The sequence below is a fragment of the Apis florea genome, unplaced genomic scaffold (genome assembly GCF_048593485.1).
Source record: "Apis florea isolate Af1SG1 unplaced genomic scaffold, ASM4859348v1 contig_2835_pilon, whole genome shotgun sequence".
NCBI lineage: Eukaryota > Metazoa > Arthropoda > Insecta > Hymenoptera > Apidae > Apis > Apis florea.
The window spans coordinates 715543-735320 of NW_028256652.1; the positions used below are offsets into that span (position 1 = coordinate 715543).

General features: G+C 30.1%; 1 protein-coding gene across 5 annotated transcripts in view; it reads right to left on the reverse strand.

Moving 5' to 3' along the window:
* Positions 1 to 7410: 7410 nt before the first annotated feature.
* LOC100872168 (uncharacterized) overlaps positions 7411 to 19778 on the reverse strand; it is a 66762-nt gene continuing 54394 nt past the window's right edge. For all 5 annotated transcript variants that reach the window (XM_086907219.1, XM_086907218.1, XM_086907216.1 and 2 more), the window contains 4 exons: positions 19285 to 19512; positions 18222 to 18473; positions 12298 to 12428; positions 7411 to 8781 (listed from right to left, as the gene is read on the reverse strand). In XM_086907219.1, the coding sequence (XP_086763345.1) occupies positions 8671 to 8781; positions 12298 to 12428; positions 18222 to 18473; positions 19285 to 19512 (722 nt within the window). In that variant the 3' untranslated portion in view covers positions 7411 to 8670. The remainder of the gene's footprint in view (positions 8782 to 12297; positions 12429 to 18221; positions 18474 to 19284; positions 19513 to 19778) is intronic.

A 19778-nucleotide genomic window follows, 5' to 3' on the forward strand; every position in this document is an offset into this window, starting at 1 on the left:
TCGTTCTTCTATTTTTCCATTTTTTTTTTCAATTATAATCCTTAAACTCTAACAGTTTATTTATTTATTTTTTTATTGGTAACTTCCGTTCCATCGACGTCGTCGATCACGGAGCGTACCCTCGTTTAAAAATGAGACAAAGAACACACACATCGAGCACGAACTGCAACTTCGATTGCTGTGGAGAGGAACATTTGTTACAGTACAGCTACTCGATGATTTATTGATTTTGTTGCGGAGAGGTAATATAGATTTCTTCTTTTTTAAAAAACGTTCTTTATATTTTACAACTTTAAAAATCTTTTGATTGATTAATGAGCTTTGTAAATTTTTATTATTAGTGATAAAATATTGATTTGTTTCTTCGTCAATTTTTGATCGAATAACATTTCATTATTTCACTTTGTCAATTTTCGATTGAAAAGAATTCTAGAAGCATCCTCCCCCTCCCCCCCCCAATCAACATTCTCAAAGGAACGCTTTCAATTCAAAGTTTAATCGTTTATTTTATCTAATTTTCCAAGCGAAATTGCAAGAATACAAACTCGTGTTGAACATCAACAATACGATATTCCATTTTGACCAATTAACGCTCGAATACAACCTTTTCACCGAGAAAAGTTAGTTTTTCTCGGTTATATCGTGCAACACACGTTGAAGGAAATTACACACGTTGCCTGGTATCCTTATATCTAACAAATTTATCGAGCTATTCGTTTAATGGTCGTGTATGGGTCGACAATAGACGAAGTCTAATGCAGTCGATATTCCTGAGCTAATGATGGCCAATTATTCCATCAGCTATACACGATGGCACAGCACCTTCTATGGAAAGTAGAAAGAGATTGCGTAACAGGAATAGCGTATCATCTAGGAACACCGTGATCGCGTCATTAATGAAGCAATGTGATATTTATGCGAGGTGTGAAATGCAAATGGAATATTTATCGTAGAATGATAGATGGAGATTTTTATGTATATTACTAAGAGAGAAACGTGCGATTCGAATTGTTACGTGCATTAAGCAAAGAATCTTATCGTATTTGCTTTGCATTACTTTTTCCCCTTGAAAGAGTAAAATAAAATCTCTTTTATCGTTCTGGTTTTAAATATTTATAAACAGTGAACGATAAAATAATAATTTAAATAAAAGTTAAATATAAGTTTTTTAAAGAAAAACAACCCGTTTTTATTATATAACTCATACAAAAATTATTGAATTATCGTTAATAAGAGATGTGTTAAGATTAAATGAATTTTTTGTTTTAGAATTTTATTCCTAAGAATAAAATTGTCGATCACTTAATAAAATATTAATATTTATTTTCAAAATAAAATATTATTAAATGGAAGAAAAATAAAATCTGTTGACGTTCTCTTATAAAAAAAATCTCCACGTGTATTCTTACCTTCCATATTCATTCCTTGCCATTAATAATTAAATATAAGAAAAGAATACTTCAGAACAACTTCCTACATAATATAATCATCATTCTATAAAAATTATTCTTAACGATTCTATGACAAACAATAAGTCACTTCATCCTCTAACGACAATTTTACCTTGTCTAATCGATTTCTTCCAACAAATTATACTTCGGCTATAAAAGTAAACGTCGAATAAAACAAAAACGAAGAAAAAAAAAAAAACAAGAAGTGCAAAATCGTCATGGTGGACACTAAGCAAAATCATACGTGTATTAATCCTTCCTCGAGTATACATGTATACATTCTTACCATCCAGATTCTTAATAGCCTATTGTCTAACAGCGTGCTTGTTAAGTATTTACTACCTTCGCGACAATGTTATTCAGGGAAGCAGAAATCTGGCGATGACAGAAGCATAGTCTGGGACTGCACGTTAACGTAGCCTGATTGTACATTAATGTACGTGAATTTGGTTCATGTGAACATAGAAGCATAACCTGCGCCAAGAATTTGCTTTTGACAGATGGATAAAATATTTAGGTTGTTCCAAAAGATATTCTTGCAACTTTGCTATTTCTAATTAATTTTAGCTAGCTGGTTGAAGTTAAAAGATACTCGAGATACTCTTTGCAATTCTGAACTGCAACTGAGAATAAATAAATACATTAGACAAACAATTTGTTATCTTATTTGCTTAAAAACAAAAATGTTTGTTTTACAATAATCTTACTTTTATCTTACGTTAAGTTAAATGTACACTGCACAATTAGAATATCGTAGGAAACTTATGATTTTCGGATATAAATTTATATCAATTTTTTGATTTTCAATTTATAATCCCTATATATTGCTGATAAATATAAATAAAAAATTTTAAAAATCTCTACTAAAAAAAATTAAATAAAATATCTTGAGAGAGAGAGAGATGATTTTCTTGAAGATCCATTAATTTCAACAGAATTCATTTCTTATAAAAAATTCTACTGATACATCATATTCAAATCTTTTTTCATACGAATCACAAACATATATATATTTAATTTCTGTTTCCATTGGTCGTTTCATTGTAATAAAAGAAAAATTTTGAAAATATTATTTATTATAATGAAATTTGATTATTTCGAAGATATTTGATTATAAATATATTTTTCGGCTCCGTGATCATCGACGACTGTTTGATGGAAATAAAGGAAAAAGATATTTTCTCTTGACTCCTTTTCTTTATTTCGTTCTAAAAATTACGATTTCAAACGCAGGCAACGCTTATCGATATACTTTTGAAGGTATCACAAACTTTTGGTGATCTCTGCTAATTACATTTACCATATATTGTCCCTATGCTTATTAATTAATCAAAGTGATTTAATCGATAATCTCGATTACTAATCCTCGTACCATGCTTTGATCGAGGTTTAACAGAGTGATTTAAATCTTAAAATGGAACATCATTAATAATCGAAGCGTTCATTATTTGATAATTTACGAAAAGACTAATAGTATAAATTCTAAAATTTAGTAATTTGTTAATGATTTAAAATAATCGAATTCTTAAGTTACGAAAGTAGATTCATTTATATTTTATATCTCTTAATTCTTTCATATTCGAAGATATTCTTTAAATAATAATTTCTACAAATGATTTATACATTCTTTCGATTAACTTTTTTTAATCCATTTGAATTTATTAAACTACTTAGCATTTTAGTCGTGAAAATTATTAATATCAAATTGCTTCCTTTGAAAATTCAAATAATTAAAAGTTAATTTATATCTAGTTTTTGTAATAATTCATTACCCTATAATTTTAGAGACCAAATAAAATCATTTGGAACCATTTTTCTCTTTTTGATAATTATATATAAATTCTATATACAAAAATAAATATAATCTACTTTGAGAAATTAATTTTCTACTAATTAAACTATTCATGCTTTTCTTAAAATAGATATTTCACGATATTCCAATTTAAGAATTAATCATCTTCTTCTAAAACTGTCCTTTCATTCTCATGAAAATTATTTATATGTTCTTCACAATAAATCTGAAATCTCTCTACATTTATGGCCTTAAACATCGACGTCATTTCGGTCGATCGAAATCCTCTCACGCCTTGAACATCATCTATTACGCTAATTTCGCTCTAAAACGAAGACACTGTTCGTGAAACAGAAATTACACGGTGCACAAAGGAAAAGTCTAATCTTTTCTTCGCGTTTTCATCTGGTCGATAATTTAATCGCGCCTTTCATTTGCAACGAGATGGTACAAAAGTGTGGAGAATTAATATCACGTCGATTTTCAATGAAAATTTCGTGAAAGCTAAGAAATCGTTTCGATGAACGAATCTTGAGGGATGAAACGCTTTAAAGGAGTATTTTGGTCTAGATATTTATCTTCAAGTAAATTTTGATAAACAAAAAAATTTATTTATTATTAATAAAATAAAAATTGAATGCTGATTGAATTTATTTGAAAATTTATTTATGTGAAAAGGAAATATTAGAAATATTCTGATTAAGAAATATTCAAAAGATTTTACTTATCTTTCAATTGTAATATCACTTTCATCAATTCATTTTAATATTTTAAAACTTTTTTAACACTTTCAAAGCCATACATATATATGAAAAAGTTGAGATCAAATTTTCGAATTTTCCAGACTAAAATACTGCTTTAAGTATACTCCCATCTTCGCACGAGTATTACTTTATCATGCTCTCTACGTATTCTTTGACGATTCGAGTGCTCTCATTTATGAAGATGAAGATCAAAGAGGACAATACAGTCAATTTTATGACAATAAAAAAAATATCCAAAAAGTGTTATTTAAGAAAAAGAAAAATGGAGTAGCAACCGAAAATAAAATACTTTTTTTTTTCTTTTTTTTTTTTTTTTTTTTTTTTAGAAATTGTAGAAGTCAAGAAGTTTTGAATATAATATAATGTTATATAATGTTTTTTTTTTTTTAATTTTAAATGTAAAACGAAATTTAATTTCACGAAGTTCATTATTTATGGGAATTTTAATTTTACATATGAATTATAATATTACAAAAAATTCTTCTATACCTGTGTAGAAATTTTTCATTAATTATTCATTGCAAACATTCTAAATGATAATAATAATAATAGGATGTTCGACAAAACCTCACTTACATATCAAAATTTCCATTTCATGAAGCATTATATCAAAAAAATCATATAAATTTTTTTAGTTACGTATGATAAAAATATAACATAATCATATACATTAGTTTTCGAAGAATTTTAATTGATCTAAACATACTTTATACAGTATTTATTCCATCCTCCCTCCCATAGTTAATTAGAAAGAATAAATAATTCAATTAACAATAATAAATAATAATAAATTTTAAAACAAGTGTACGATTTTTAACAAGATATTCTTATACTATTATTATACGTGAATAAAAATTATGTTATTTAATTAAAAATCATGACTATAAAACCAACAACGTAGCTCTATGTATCTTACTTTTTGATAAAATTATATTTTTACAAATGTTGAAAATATATAATCATATCAAAAACAAAAGATAATTATTTCGTTACAATATTAAAAAAAAATTATTATTATATTTATATCTTTGTTTTTATTTTTAATTATGTAGCGCATAGCTTTATGTGTTTATTGACCATTATTATTTACTACGGGATTAAATTGTTTTCTTTTAACAATTAATATCTATTCAAAATACGGTATTAATCTATAAAAAAATATATAACATGTAATTTATGTGATAACATATGATAAAATACTAACTACGACATGTACCAGTAAAAATCATACAAATAAATAGAAATGCAAATACGAGTCCCCTCGAGAATTTTTTCACAAAAATCATGACGGTTCGTATTCAAAGAAGCTAACAAAAAATCGCAATTATATTTATCTTACGCATTTATAATTTTGACGTAAATTTCGTTTCGAGATAAAAAATAAATAAAAAATGCTAAATTTGAAAATACTGTAGAAACGTGTTTGCGAGGTAACAAATAAAATTATCTCCTAAAAAAAACTTAAGATTCACTCTTTCAAAAATGAAAACAAATTTAAACCTAATTAAAAGATAAAAAATTAAAATTTATATTAGTATAAAGTATAATTAAAACACATATGTAAATCACACGTAGATATATTTGGAAAATACCTTGCGCTATAATTTATCAATGATATATTATTAGTGAATAGACAAGCGATAAATTGTAGATTATAATCTTTTATTCTTCGCACAAACAATTGTTATAATTTCGTAATTTTAAAATCAATACTATTCACTATTTTACAATTTGCAAAATTTATTTGCAGAAAACTTTCTTTTTCTTATCTATTTTACATTATTATCCAATTTATTACTACCGTACAAAAAAAGTTACTAACACTTGTAGCTTGTCAAATTTCACTAATAAATATTTAATCAATCGTGCAAAAAGATTAAAAATTGCATTTGCAACTTGATAACAAAAAGAGACAAATAAATCCGTGACCTATTGTTAAATAAACGAGATATTCGAACAAAAATAACATAGCATATAGCTGCGGCTGAAACGCAAATATAATTTGTTGAAAATTCAGAACGATGTGCCCGCAAAAATAAGTTGTAAAAGGCAACGATCAAAAATATTTCTGCACGAAATATAAAACATATTTCTGACGACTAATTAAAAGATTTTCATTAATTGCGGTTCTCGGTCAATGGAACTCATAACTCGACTCGACGGGCTTTGACGCAGCGTAAACTTTGTAATTTCCATAAATCCGTTTCATTTCGTGGCCGACTGCCGAGGGGCCGTCCTTTAACACCCTCTGCCGGACAGGATTAAAACTATCGTTGTTCCGGCCTGTCAGCTGCAAGCCGCGTGAAAATGCATTCGACGAAGCGTCCAATTTTGAAATTAATCGCGACCAGTTTCGTTTAACCGGCACGGACATTGTTCACCCCGGTAAAATTTTAATCGACGATCGACGATTAACACGACAGTGTGACGAGGAAGAGAGGAAGAGAGGATCAACTCGAATTCGTTCCACGCGAATCGAACGAATCTCGTTTCGTTCGACAAATTCGCGATCGTTGTACCGTGAAAAGAAACGAATCGCCGCATCCGTTACAATGCCAGATTTCGCCATTGATCTGGTAATCATCGAAACTTGTTCCACCAACGCGCACTGGATTTCAGATTTGCACAGAATCCCCGATAGATTTCCACTTTTTACCATGTCTATGGATCTATTGCCCTTCATTCCTCTTCCCTTTTCCCTTTTGTCCTTGGCATATCGTGCACGCTGGTCACGCAACAACTGGCTCGTAATTTCGCTCCAACTGACAAGTAGAATGTACGCGTATTTTCTCGACATTTCTAGGTCTCCTAGATGGCAATGTTGATCATGATCGTGGTAATGAGAAAATCGAGACCCTCGTGGATTGATCTAAATTATTTAGAATCATGAGTGGGTCACGATAATGCGAAACGTGAAAGAACCGCGAGGAGGGAAAGGCGAGAGTGCGATAGGGAAACCTGTGGCATTCGTTCAAAGTTCTGAAAAGTCAACCGCGAAGATCGACGAGACGCTTTACTCGAATGAAATACTTCGGATACGTTACGCGTTTGTATATATTACGCACTAATTACGAAAATGAGATACTGATTCGTCATGGCTAAGGTATTATCCTCATTTATTTGCAGATTATATTACGATGTTGTATAACCAGTTTATTATTAGATTACTTTTGATTTAATTAAATAATTACTTTTTTTTTATGATTTGATGAATGTATCGAAGTTATATTTTGGAGACCTAACTATATCTCTGACTAGCAGTATACTTTTTTTTTAAAATATTCCGACTTTTACAATCGTCATTATTAAAAAATATACTTTCCACGTCACATTTCGCTATTCAATTTTCAACCACTTTTAAAAAATAATACTATTCTATTTTATAGAGCAAATGTAAATTAAATAAATAGATAAAGTTTTTTTTTTATTTAAACCACTTTCATAATCATCGACGTATATATATGTGTAGACGTGGATAAAAATTTAATTGCATTTTCACGAATGGGATGATTCAGACTTCATCATCTTTCATTTCTTAAGTGCTCCACTTCTAAACTTTAATAGGATGAAGATACTGGTCGAATATAACATTATATCCACTGGAATAATATTTTTCGCTATAACATTCCAACTGTTTCAAAATGAAGGATCTTTAAGCGTAATAGAAATTATAAAGTATTTTAGATGGTTGATACGCCATTAACAAGTAAATGTTTGCGAAACTATGAACTAGGGAATTCAAATATTGGCAATAATCATCAAAAAATTATGAGAATTATATAACAAGGATATTAACCATTATTCTTGAGATCATCTCTGTCGATATTGTACAATAACGATTCTATAGAGCTATTAAACTTTTTGAATTGTATATTTTATATTAAATAATTGAAGGAGAAAAGTAATAATGCTGAAAACGAAATATTTTTAAATCCAATATTCAACTAAAAATTTGATAATATAACGTTTAATATATTATTATAATAAGAGCAAAAGAAAATAAAATCAATACGTAAAGTATTTTCACAAAAAAAAATTTGTATCCACGTTTTGAATAATCAAAAACATTGTAAAAATCCCAAATGTGAAAATTTTAATGGAATAATCATAATAAAAATTCCAATCCCCCTGAAAGAAAGATCCCAAAAGCAATTTTTAAACTTTCCAACCATCTTTCTAATTACATATATTTCCATATATAAATGTACGTTTTTCTCTTTTTTTTAAATATTATTCCAAACGAAAAATTATAATTCTTTTTCCAGAATTCATAAAAAAAATAAAAAGAATTCCCCAAACATTTTTCCAAATTTAAATCATCTTCTAATTCCACCCAATAGGATAATACCCAATTACTCTTTCAAACATTAAAACGAACAAATTTCCATGTGTACACACACACACATACTCGTGTATCAACGAATATCGTGACAAGACATGTCTCATTCACGTTTAACCTTTCGAATAAAACGAAATCCATTACGCACGCGAAGAATACGACACGCATGAGTCCAGAGCATTTCCATTTATATTACCTTATCGTTGCTCTTCCAGCCTGCTACTACCTTTCCCCCTCTTTTACCTGAATTCCTTCTTTCTCTCCGTTGTTCCTCTTCCTTCTTCCTTGTTCTCGCGCTCACCTGATCGTCCACGAATTTCCGCCTCACTCTTGACGAAGGACCACGGTGAACACGCACTTGCTCGACCAACCTGCTTCATCGCTCGCCTCGTACTCCACTCTGTGGCCACCGACGTCGAAACGTCGTCCTGGACTCTGAAACATACCAAAAAATATGTGGTTAGTATTAGATAATAATAAAACCACGTTGAAGATTGTACAAACGAGAAACTCGTTGTTCTCGATTTTTGAAAATTTTAAATTCGTAAATACTTTATATTGTTTTTAACATTTATTTTATTTATACTTTTCTTATAGGATCTTGTAAATTTTTCAAATATTTCTCCAATAGAATTTTATATTTTACAATGTGTTTTCTAATGTATTCGATGTAATTAAAATCGGAATAGTTTAAAAATATTCTATTTCTGTATTATTTTATTTCATTTTTAATAAAAAAGTATGAAATAATGTAAAAATAAAATGTTTATTGTATATTTTTCTAACATTCTACAATTTTATATAAATTTAAATTAATTAATGAATTAGTTAGTCGTTTGCAAATTGAATAAGTTGTTTTACTCGTGTACATTTAGTTTTTGCTTTTACGAATTAATGAATTCCCGGTTCATAAATCAGAAATTCATAAAGTTTATTAGAAATTATATTATATATAAAAATTATGTTCATAAAATGAAATGTTCATAAAATATAAAATGAATGTTAAAAAAAAAAAAACTTTTATGCGTTTAAAAAAATAGAAATTAGAAATTTTTAGATTTGCAAAAATTTTGAGATTTTCAGTCGTAATCACAACATAAAATAAAAATTTGTAAAGAAGAAATTTATAAAAATAAGAACTGCTTTTATTTACCAACTTATTCTATGATACTTTCGCGTAGCAATATTTCATTTTCTAAAAAATAATTTTCTTTTTCATTCTCTTTTATCCTTACATTTGCTCGTGTTTCAGCTGCAATTTAATTCAATTGGATCCACCTTGAAGCACGGAAGAAGATTTAGAATGTGTGTAAAAAGAATAAAGGGTGGCCGGTATTGAGGCAGCTTCATATTCTCTCTACATTGTTACTTAATCGTGAAACACGATTTACCAAGTTAGTTTGTAAACAAAATTGTTACACGATATTTGCATAGAAACATGGATTCTCCACACAAACTTTCTACAGCGCAGTTTAAATTCTCGTCAAACTTTCTACAGTTTGCTCTCCGAGCTATTCTGAACCGATACACGAGAACAAATCGACATCGATTACTATGACACATCGATTTAATAGATAATGAAAACTGTCATTCGTTAGATGAATCATGTCGATATCGTTATGACCGAATCATATCCAGCTTGCAAAATTTTTCCATTCCTCTTTTGTCGTTTGATACAAATTTTTTTGAATATAATATATTCAATGATCATAAGAATGATTTGTTTTTTTTTTTTTTTTTAATATTTATCGAATAATTCTTAATCAAAAATATAAATATTCTATCTTTTCTTATTGCAGCATTAACTGCATTGCTACTTTTTCGTTTTTTTTTTTCTTTTGTTAAATTGTTATTCAACGAAATTCATTAAATCATGAGTAAATTATATCAAATATTAAGAGTTGTTCGATAAGGAGAATCGTGAAATTTTCATTTTTTTTGAGAATTAATTGTTAAGTAATTTAATCTTGAAATATTTATACTTCCTGTTTGTTCCAATCCACTATCTTTATAACTTTGGATTCATGTATTTAGTTATATCATTACTCATGCAAATGAGAATATAATTCCTTCGTGTTTAGCACAAAAAACCTGTTTATATAAAAAATTATGTAAAATCTTTAAAATTCATATATGTAAATAAAAAATCTATTGAGAAATAAAAATTAATTATGCGTGTATAAGATTAAATTTCTCCACGCGATATGAAATAATAGTATTGATATGAAATATTGAAGCAAATTACGAAAAAGACGAATGTATGACGTTTCTCTTATAATGAAATTTCTTAAAAATTCAATCGTTGACGTACAGAGATACTGTATTCTACTTATTAATTTATATAAGATACTTATTAATTAAATAAAATATCGAATTAATTTGAAAATTTGAAAATTTTACATTGATTTGGATTTACAGTTTAGATTTTTCATTTAGATTAACGATTGTTAACGAAATAATAATCTAGAATTGAATATGAATGATTGTACTTTAAATTTGAATGTTATGTATTCTATTTAAAAATGAAAAATAATCTTAGCAAAAATGAAATGCACGATTTATAAAAATGAAGAAAAAATCTTGTAAATTTGTGATAATAAAAATGAAAGAAAAGAGAGAGGAAGAGTTATCGAAATAACTTTAAAATAACTTTCTTCTTTTCTCTCTTCTATTTTTGTCATACAGTATAACGAGTCCAAAATAGACGATAATCGAGCAAAACAATTCAAATGTAGAGTATATATGAATATAGCTTTTTTTTAAATTAATGCAATCTTTAAAGATTCCAGCGAATATTCAGCGAAATATTCTCAAATTCTTTGATTAATTCCTATAAATTTGATTAAATCCCTTCATCGATTGAATCGACTATAAAGCTGTGATGCGTATGAAATTAATAAGAACCGCATGGAATTTCACACTGATCGAGATTCATGCAATTGCTGAACAAGAAAAATCTTTCATGTCATTATTAAATAAAGTATGAAATAAAGAGGCTCAAAAAATGATCCGTTATCAATATACGATCTATCATTTCAAAACTTTAAGATTTTGAGTTTTTTAATCTTGACATTTAATTTAATTAAAAGATTTCTATTATTTTCTTTTTGAAAGTACAAGTATAAAATTAAATTTGAATATAATATGAATATATTATACGCTGAATTTATCAATGTGAATTTTTTTTATAAAAACTTAAATATATTATATAATATATATTATAGCCAATTTATTCATTTTTATTACACTCGTTATCCGTGTGAATATATAAATTTTTAATGTTGAATGTAATTACGTTAAAAAAATCATTGTTAAATTTTTAAAATTAAATCTTTTCTTGTGAAAAAAAAATATTCACACAGTTGAATTAATACAATTTTTCAACATAACCAACAAAGTAAAATTATTATTTACAAAATATAACTATTATTACATGCTAGAATTATTTTATGACTATGGATAAAACAGAAATATAATAATACAATTATCTAATAAAACTATGTAATTTACGATCAACAAGTATCATTTATTGAACTATTATAACTAGTTATAAGATTTTTAAAATCCAAAACAAGTAGAAAAAGTTGTTATATAAAACTGACACGTAATAAAATTTTAGCTTCAAGTTTTATTCTATCCCCCTTTATCTAACACAAAACTTCCAATTCCTTATAACTAATGGATGACCAACTTTTCAGTTTCTTTTGGCCTCTAAAATCGACCCTTCGAATCTGTCTCATCAACATCTTATATAATTGAAACATACCGAACCATACATTCGTATAAATCTTCATGATTAGTACAAACGAAGAAGTCCAAAGTCTATGTAGAACCTATAACTTATTCTCCAGCAGGCATCAACGTAATAACGAACGTGACACACATTCGACAATATATCGCGGTATGATCGAACGTCGTTAAGAAATTAAGTGCTTTATAATTAACACTGACCTCGTTGCTCCTAATCCGGGTCACCTTCACGTTGTCCGTGAAAATTGGCTCGGTCCACGTAATCGCTGTCCCATTTCTCCCCGTGACCTCTATGTCGTTCGGACAGTCTTTAACTTTTGGCGCCTCGCCTCCTGAAACGCGATAAAATCCAATCAAAAGACCTTCTCTCCCCGCTTACGAGCGGACCACTCGTTTCGAGTAGAGAATAAAAGATTACATAAAGGGTATAAGCGACGTGTCTCCTTGGATACGTTCAAATTCAACCCCCCCCCCCCCCTATCTTTTACGATCACAGTGGATGTACAGGTATAAAGAGTTGGAAATTTCATTAGAAAAATTTCATTCAATTTGGAAACGTAAATTTTATTGTGGGAAAAATTCAGAATATAATTTTGTAAAATTGTGAGATTGTGTTCTATTAGAATCTGTAGAAGTTTCTTTTTTTTTTTATAAATGATTTCAATATCGAAATGTGCATACGTTCGTTAATCTGTAATGGTACCATCTGTATCGTCGCGCCATCTCTGCAGCGCATTTTAAAATTGACCCCGCCTCCGAAAATCATGTATATTAAAATCCAATCCAATCACAATATCCCCAACAATATTAGTCCCTACATTATTCCACACATGTTGATCACTTAATTAAAAGGGGAGGAGGGGTCGTTAGGAATAGCAAATTGAAATCGTCGCGTGCTTTGAAATCCTCGTCTTCCCTTTATCCACGTTAAACAATGCAACGCAACGCAACCCATCCTCCTTCATGGATTAAAAACTGTTTCCAACGTCAAGGGGGAAGAAACTTCATCAGGTTGCGTTTTAATTAGTTCCGGTAAATCAAGTCTCAGTGCGGATCATCGCGAATCCATTAATTCGGACATCGGGCAATGAAAAATCAACCCTGTTCCCCACGTTACATCCTATTTTGAGGATAGTCGGTTTTCGTTGGATTACGATGAAACCTCGATATTTGAACGAGATGAAAAATGCATAGAACAACGTCAAGATTCAGCGTTGAAATTAACGATCGTATGAAAATTGAAATCTAGGATTCTGTTTTCCCTACGATCTCATTTGCGCGAGAATTTCATTTTATCATATTCATCATTGAAAATATGGGATTGTGAATTTTAACATCCATACTCAAGTATTTAAGTACCTATTTTCTTTTCTTTCTCTTTTTTTTTTTTTTAAAGATTTTCAAATTTTTACTATTTGATATGATTGTGATTGATCTATGTTCCAAATTTTAACAAAATGATTTTCTTTGTGCAACATCTCCTCATCTTCTCCTAAAATTTCTTAACATTTCTAATCAAAAATTTTTTACTGAGCGCATAATATAAATGAAAAATTGGATATTTCTTTGATCAAAATCCACGACTCGTTCTTCTATCCATCCATTACATATCATCCATCCTAGAGGCATAATACGCAAAAATGAAATAGTTCCATTACGTTACGCGAACATTCGCGCGTATAATGGTATGCGAAATATTTCGCAAATTATATTTTACGTTCAATTTACGCCAAACCGGAATAAACTGTTGCGCGGTGAGAGGAAACAAGCACAGTTTGCGGAAAGATCACTTGTAATATTAACGCGTTTAATTGCTTTAGAAAGCGAATCGTTAATGTTGCATGAATTATAGCAATTTACGTTGTCATGCGCTGAATTAGTCTTGCGTTATATGCGATGGATAATATTACGATTGGATGCGAATTAGATGTGTGTAGAGAGATTTAATCGAATCGATATTTGGATATTGGTGAATAAGAGTGCTTATTAACGCTTAAGTACGGTATGATTGATCGATGACTTTTACAAAATATTCTGACAAAGAATTCTGATAGTGGCATCACGAATATAGTGAAAAATATGGAAAATAATCGAAGTATCTAATATTAGTTTAAGGAATAAGATTGAAGAAATTAGAAGAAGTTACGTGAGAGAAGGATAATCTGGATTAAGGAAACTATCATTATCATTGTTATTTCGTTAATAGATTGTTATTATACATTTTCAGGTATATTAATAAGAAATGTAAAAAAACATTAGAAATCCTAATACCATCTCATGTCAAATCTAAAAAGGTGTGGTTTCTCGAATCCAATTATTCTCGAGAAAACTTCTTTTTTAAAAACAATTTTACACTACTCTCGAATTTTTTCGAAATTGAACAACTTTTTCATTTTTCGTTTTTTTCCTATCCATGCATAATTATGAAGTTAGATAGTATTATAAAATATGCGTGGTTCCGCGAAAAACTGGAAAATCTAATCCTTGTGATATAAAACATATGCAGTAAATTATATATTCGTTGCATGTCTTCCACGTAACTATGGATTTTTGCATTTATGGCAACTTCATTCCGGGTTAGATAGACTATTATATTTCATTCTTTTTTATTTACCTTCCCCCTTCGAGATAAGAAAAGAATAACGGTTTGCATGATCATCGTTATACAGTAAATCGTTTTTTTTTTTTTTTTTATCCCATGCACGATGCTTTTCATACAGATATAGCGAAGAAATTTGAATATTAAGATTAAAGAAACGAATAACTTTTTGGAAAAGTTTCGCAAAAAAGATGGTGGTTATAATTTCTTTAATCTTAATTAAATAACGAGTGAATGAAAACTAGATAAGCAATTATCGCTTCTGTAATTTGACTCTCTTTTCATTTGATTTATTGATTAATAAAACGTGAAAAAAAATAATTATACGATCTCTACAAATTCTTTTTTCATTCGCAGTTAATTAACAATTAAAAAAGAAAAATGTCCGCGATGATTGAGAAAATCGTAAATATTGTTTCATAAATAAATTTTTAAAGATTAATCAAAATCCATTTATCGGTTATTTACACGTAATACATAATTTACACACGACAATAATTTCAATTCGATCAAATTAATTTGTTTTAATAAAAGCAAGCGAACAATACGAACGTTAGTCTATATTGAGAAAGCAATTAAACGATCACGTTCCACGTCTTGTTTACCTCGAAATGATATTAATTTCCAGCTAATAAGACAGAATACGATTACGTCCGCTCGCATGCATTAAATTAAATTTGAATTGCTCGTTAACGTCGACGTAAAAAACAAAAAGATGATCTTTAGCGTACGATTTTACATAGATTTTTTTAAACATCTTTCAGATCATAGCGAGTAATGTAGATTAAGCGGCAATTTAATCCCATTTCTCCCTTTAAACCCAGTCAATTCCATTTTTAATTACCAACGTTGCCAAGTACGCCCTTTTAACGCAAAAACATTTTTATTTCAACGAAGGGAAAATGGAAATAAGGGAAAAAGTTAAATGAAGGATGGAATTACAGCTGGTACGGATAGAGAGCAAACGAGAGAGAGAGAGAGAGAGAGTTTTGTCGACGCGAAATGTTTGAAAATTATTAATCGTGTAATTCGACGACTCGGTTTTATTAATTACGCTTCGCTAATTAAAAACACAGCAATGATGATAAACGATGCTGATATAATTTTGAATAAAGTACTACGTTCTAAATTTATTTATATAGAACGCAACTGATTGAAAAGAGTTCGAGCATTGGATATAATTTCGAAATAAACGAAATCTTAAATATCTTCATTATTAAGTAATAAATACAAGGATTAAAAAATTAAAAAGATAATTTTAAGTAAATTCTACGAAATTAATCAACCTCGCAGAATATAAAATCTCTTTCAATCTAAGTTTTTCATCTAAATATAACCTTTCGTTTCATCATCGTCATCGTGATCGTTCAAACTCTTATGAATCATTCCTCGTCTAAAAGATCGAAAAAAGAAACTCTCCACGTATAAAAATACTTACCAAAATGGAGTCAAAAGAAGCTCAACGCATATATCATATACACATATCATCCGTCTATTCCTCCTACGCGAATCACGCGACTCAAACACACCACTTGCCTCTCCCTCCCCTCCCCTCATTCAAACCGCCCTCCTAATTATTCCAATCAACATAGCTCGCTCGACACAGCATCCCAATTTGTTGCCCCATTTCTCCTATCCATTCACGCGGGAAACGTTACCTGAAAACGTCTACATATCTGCTCGATATTCATTAATCCGAAAAGCTCGCGATCCAAGGGAAAAACAACGTTGTAAGGGTACGTACTCTCGCTAGGGAATTCACCCACGGTTTCCAGGAAGAATCAGTCGAGCGTTCACTCGGGGAGAGGATTCATCGAATAATCTAATCCAACGGGGCCAACGATCCCTAGATTATACACCATTGCGGCGAACCTTATCCCGGAAACGCATTTAATTAAAACCGTCTGAGATTTCGTCCAGGCCAAGCAAGAAGAAGAAACGTTCGGGTGGAGATTTTCATGGGATGGTTGCTCGAAATTTAGAGGGATACCACGTTCAAGGAAACGAGTAAATGATATTTCCTTTTAAAGTTGTTTCATATTTTTGAGCTGTTCGATGGTGTTAAACTGCAACGCGACATCATTACTTTTTTCTATTTCTAATCTAACTGTACCGATACATTAGTTAGTTGGATCTTTTCTTTTTATCCACAATATGATTAATATAAATTAGAACCGTCAGGCACGAAGTATTTAGTGGAAATATTTACCTGGAAAAACATGTGTAATCAAAGTTGAGCTGAAAAATTAATTTAAATTTTAGATAAAGTATATTGTATTTATAATACTCGAATGGTATTTATTTTATCACTTTAATTGCGATTATCCTTTGAATAGTAAATTATTCGAAGATAATAACTCATTGGAATAACTTTATTCTTAATTCCAATCGTTAAAATTCTATAATTCTGCTTCGTGCATCGATCGCAGGCATTCTGTTTATGTTCTACTATTCCTTTCGTTGAACACAGGTTATAGCTTTCATTCTTCATTGGTAAGTCGAGACAATCGAATACCGCGCTTTAAGTGTCGCGTTTTAATGAAAGAACGTACCGCATTTTCGCGCATCTTAGAGTCTAACTTTCGTTGGATGATCGTGTTAATGGCCACCGCCACTGGAAGCTTTTTAAGCGACACGCTCGCCTCGAAAACGCGTAATGACGCATTAAGTCGGGAGAAAATGCGGGGTGAATGGGCTCACGGCTATTCCAGTAATAGGTTTTCAGTCAGGAACACGCGAAACCTTCTTCCACTTCTGGAAGAGAGGCTGACGTCGACCCACATCTCCGGATCGTCGTTTCGGAATTTTTCCTTGGCGGGGTGGGTTCCTTCGTTTAATTTAAAGGATTTCGTTTTGCTGTGGTGTGGAAATAGGGGAGGTGAAGGAAGGGTTAATTAAAAGGGGAATGGAAGGAAAAGGAGGAAGGGAAGGTTTTTGAATGTTTTCGAAATGAGTTCGAGGAAATGGGGAATTCTTCGAATTAAGGGATTTAATCGAATTATGATTTAAAGCGATAATGTATCGAGTTTTTGAAAATGTGAGAAAATCGATGAAATTTAAATATAGAGACGGTAAAACACGAATTATTATCTACGATAAATGATCAAATATCAAATGATTTTAATTAAAAATAGTTTTTAAAGAATTTTTTCGTATCATTAAATATCAACGTTCTCGAATAACATATGAAAAGGAGAGGTGCTTTCTTATTATGTTCAAAATGATTTTTCATGCGATATCTTGATAAATCTACTCTACTCGTAATAAAAATTAATCAATAATAATAATGTCGATAATAATTTCAAAAAAAAAAGGATTGTCAATCGAATGAAAGAAGATTAATACATCATTATACGTACCCTCAACAGTCCCTTAAACCCAGGAAAATTAATTGTTCCCCGTTCTATCGACCAGGATAAGATCCATCCCAATTGATTAATAGAAGGGTTTAACGATCAATACCGATTATCATTGGCGAGTTTAGATTTCACGCATCGATTTCATGCACAGGCCATTAATTAATCACCTTTGACAATGATGCGCAACACGCAGCTAGCTTGCTTCTTCGATACCGGGTGTCTCGCGAAGAACGTGATCTCATGCACACCCGGGGTTAGATTAGCCTCCAGCCTGGTCCCCCAGGAGGGTTTCGATCGAACGTACCGGAACCAGTCGAGATCTGTCGACGGTTGATCGAACGTCACGAAGGCCTCGTCTCTCCCTGGTGGCAGTTCCGCCATCACATCTTTCGGGCACTCTAAACGAGGCTTGCTGTATCCTGCAACAAAAGAAATAGAAATCGTTAGAAAAAAAGTGATGCTATCGTTAGTGGGTAAAAGAGGCGTCGAGATACAGGACACCGTTGAATTTGAATTACGTGTAATAGCGAGTCGAAAGTTAAATTATTTTCAGAATGGGGTTTATTCGTGAGATGGATGGATTTATGTTGACGTTAAAAGAAGTAAGTAAAAGATAATAAATAGAATGGGATGATACGAAGAAAAGATAAAGATAGATTGTACTTACACAATATTAAAATAATATTATGTAGCAGTAATATGAGTTTCACTTTTAATTTTAATTATTTAGTACACACAAATTCGTCCTGTTAATATTCTTAAAAATAAAATTAAGTTTTTATTATAAATTCCTTATTTTACACGTATTTCTTCTATTTCTTCTTACGCAGAGACAAATTTTTGTACTTTAAATCAACAAATTTCTCGCGTTTAATCGGAATGGTTGGAAAGACGTAAACTGCGATAATACTATGCAAACACTAAATATATATAGAGACTCGAATATTTGATCGTATCAATATGTTTGATTATTCAAGCTGGTAATATAGTATTGTTAATTGTTAACTCTGCGTTTCACACGAAAAAGTAGATTATTAGAAAGCCTAATTTCAGAAATACTCTTGAATTTTCATTAACAAATTATCACTTTAAATAAACATTTATTTCAAATCGATTTCAATTAATTATACGTATATTAATATTATTAATATATTATACATTGTAATCCCAAATTGAAAATAAAAAAAAAAATAAAAAGGAAAAAAAGATAAAACAAATTTTCTTACTTACTGACACACTCGCCGTGCTTTGGACCGTCCCACGAACCATCCGATCTACAAGTCAATTCGTATTCTCCGTGAAGTTGATACCCATGGGGACACTTCAAGAAACATTTGGTACCTGGTCGATTGGCCACTCTTCGTCTACCTCTCCATGGCTTTGGAGTAGCTAAACGTGAACACATTAAATATCCTCGACCCTCCGGATTCAACGGTGGGCAGGATACATTATTTATATCTGAAAAGAAATATCGAAGTCTGTCCTGAGGCTGTGTTATTAGAAAACGAACATTTTTTTTTTTAAACGTGAGCTCATATATCTTTAACCCTTCTTTGTCTTTCTGTGACAAAGAGTCGAGAAATAAGAAAGAAATATTACTCTATTGCGCGTGAAATATATATAATATTGTTGTTTAAGCGAATTCTTATTTTCTATAAAATGTAAAAAATAACCGAGAAAATAATATAATCAAATGCCACATTCCTTTTAGTTGAAGATTTAAT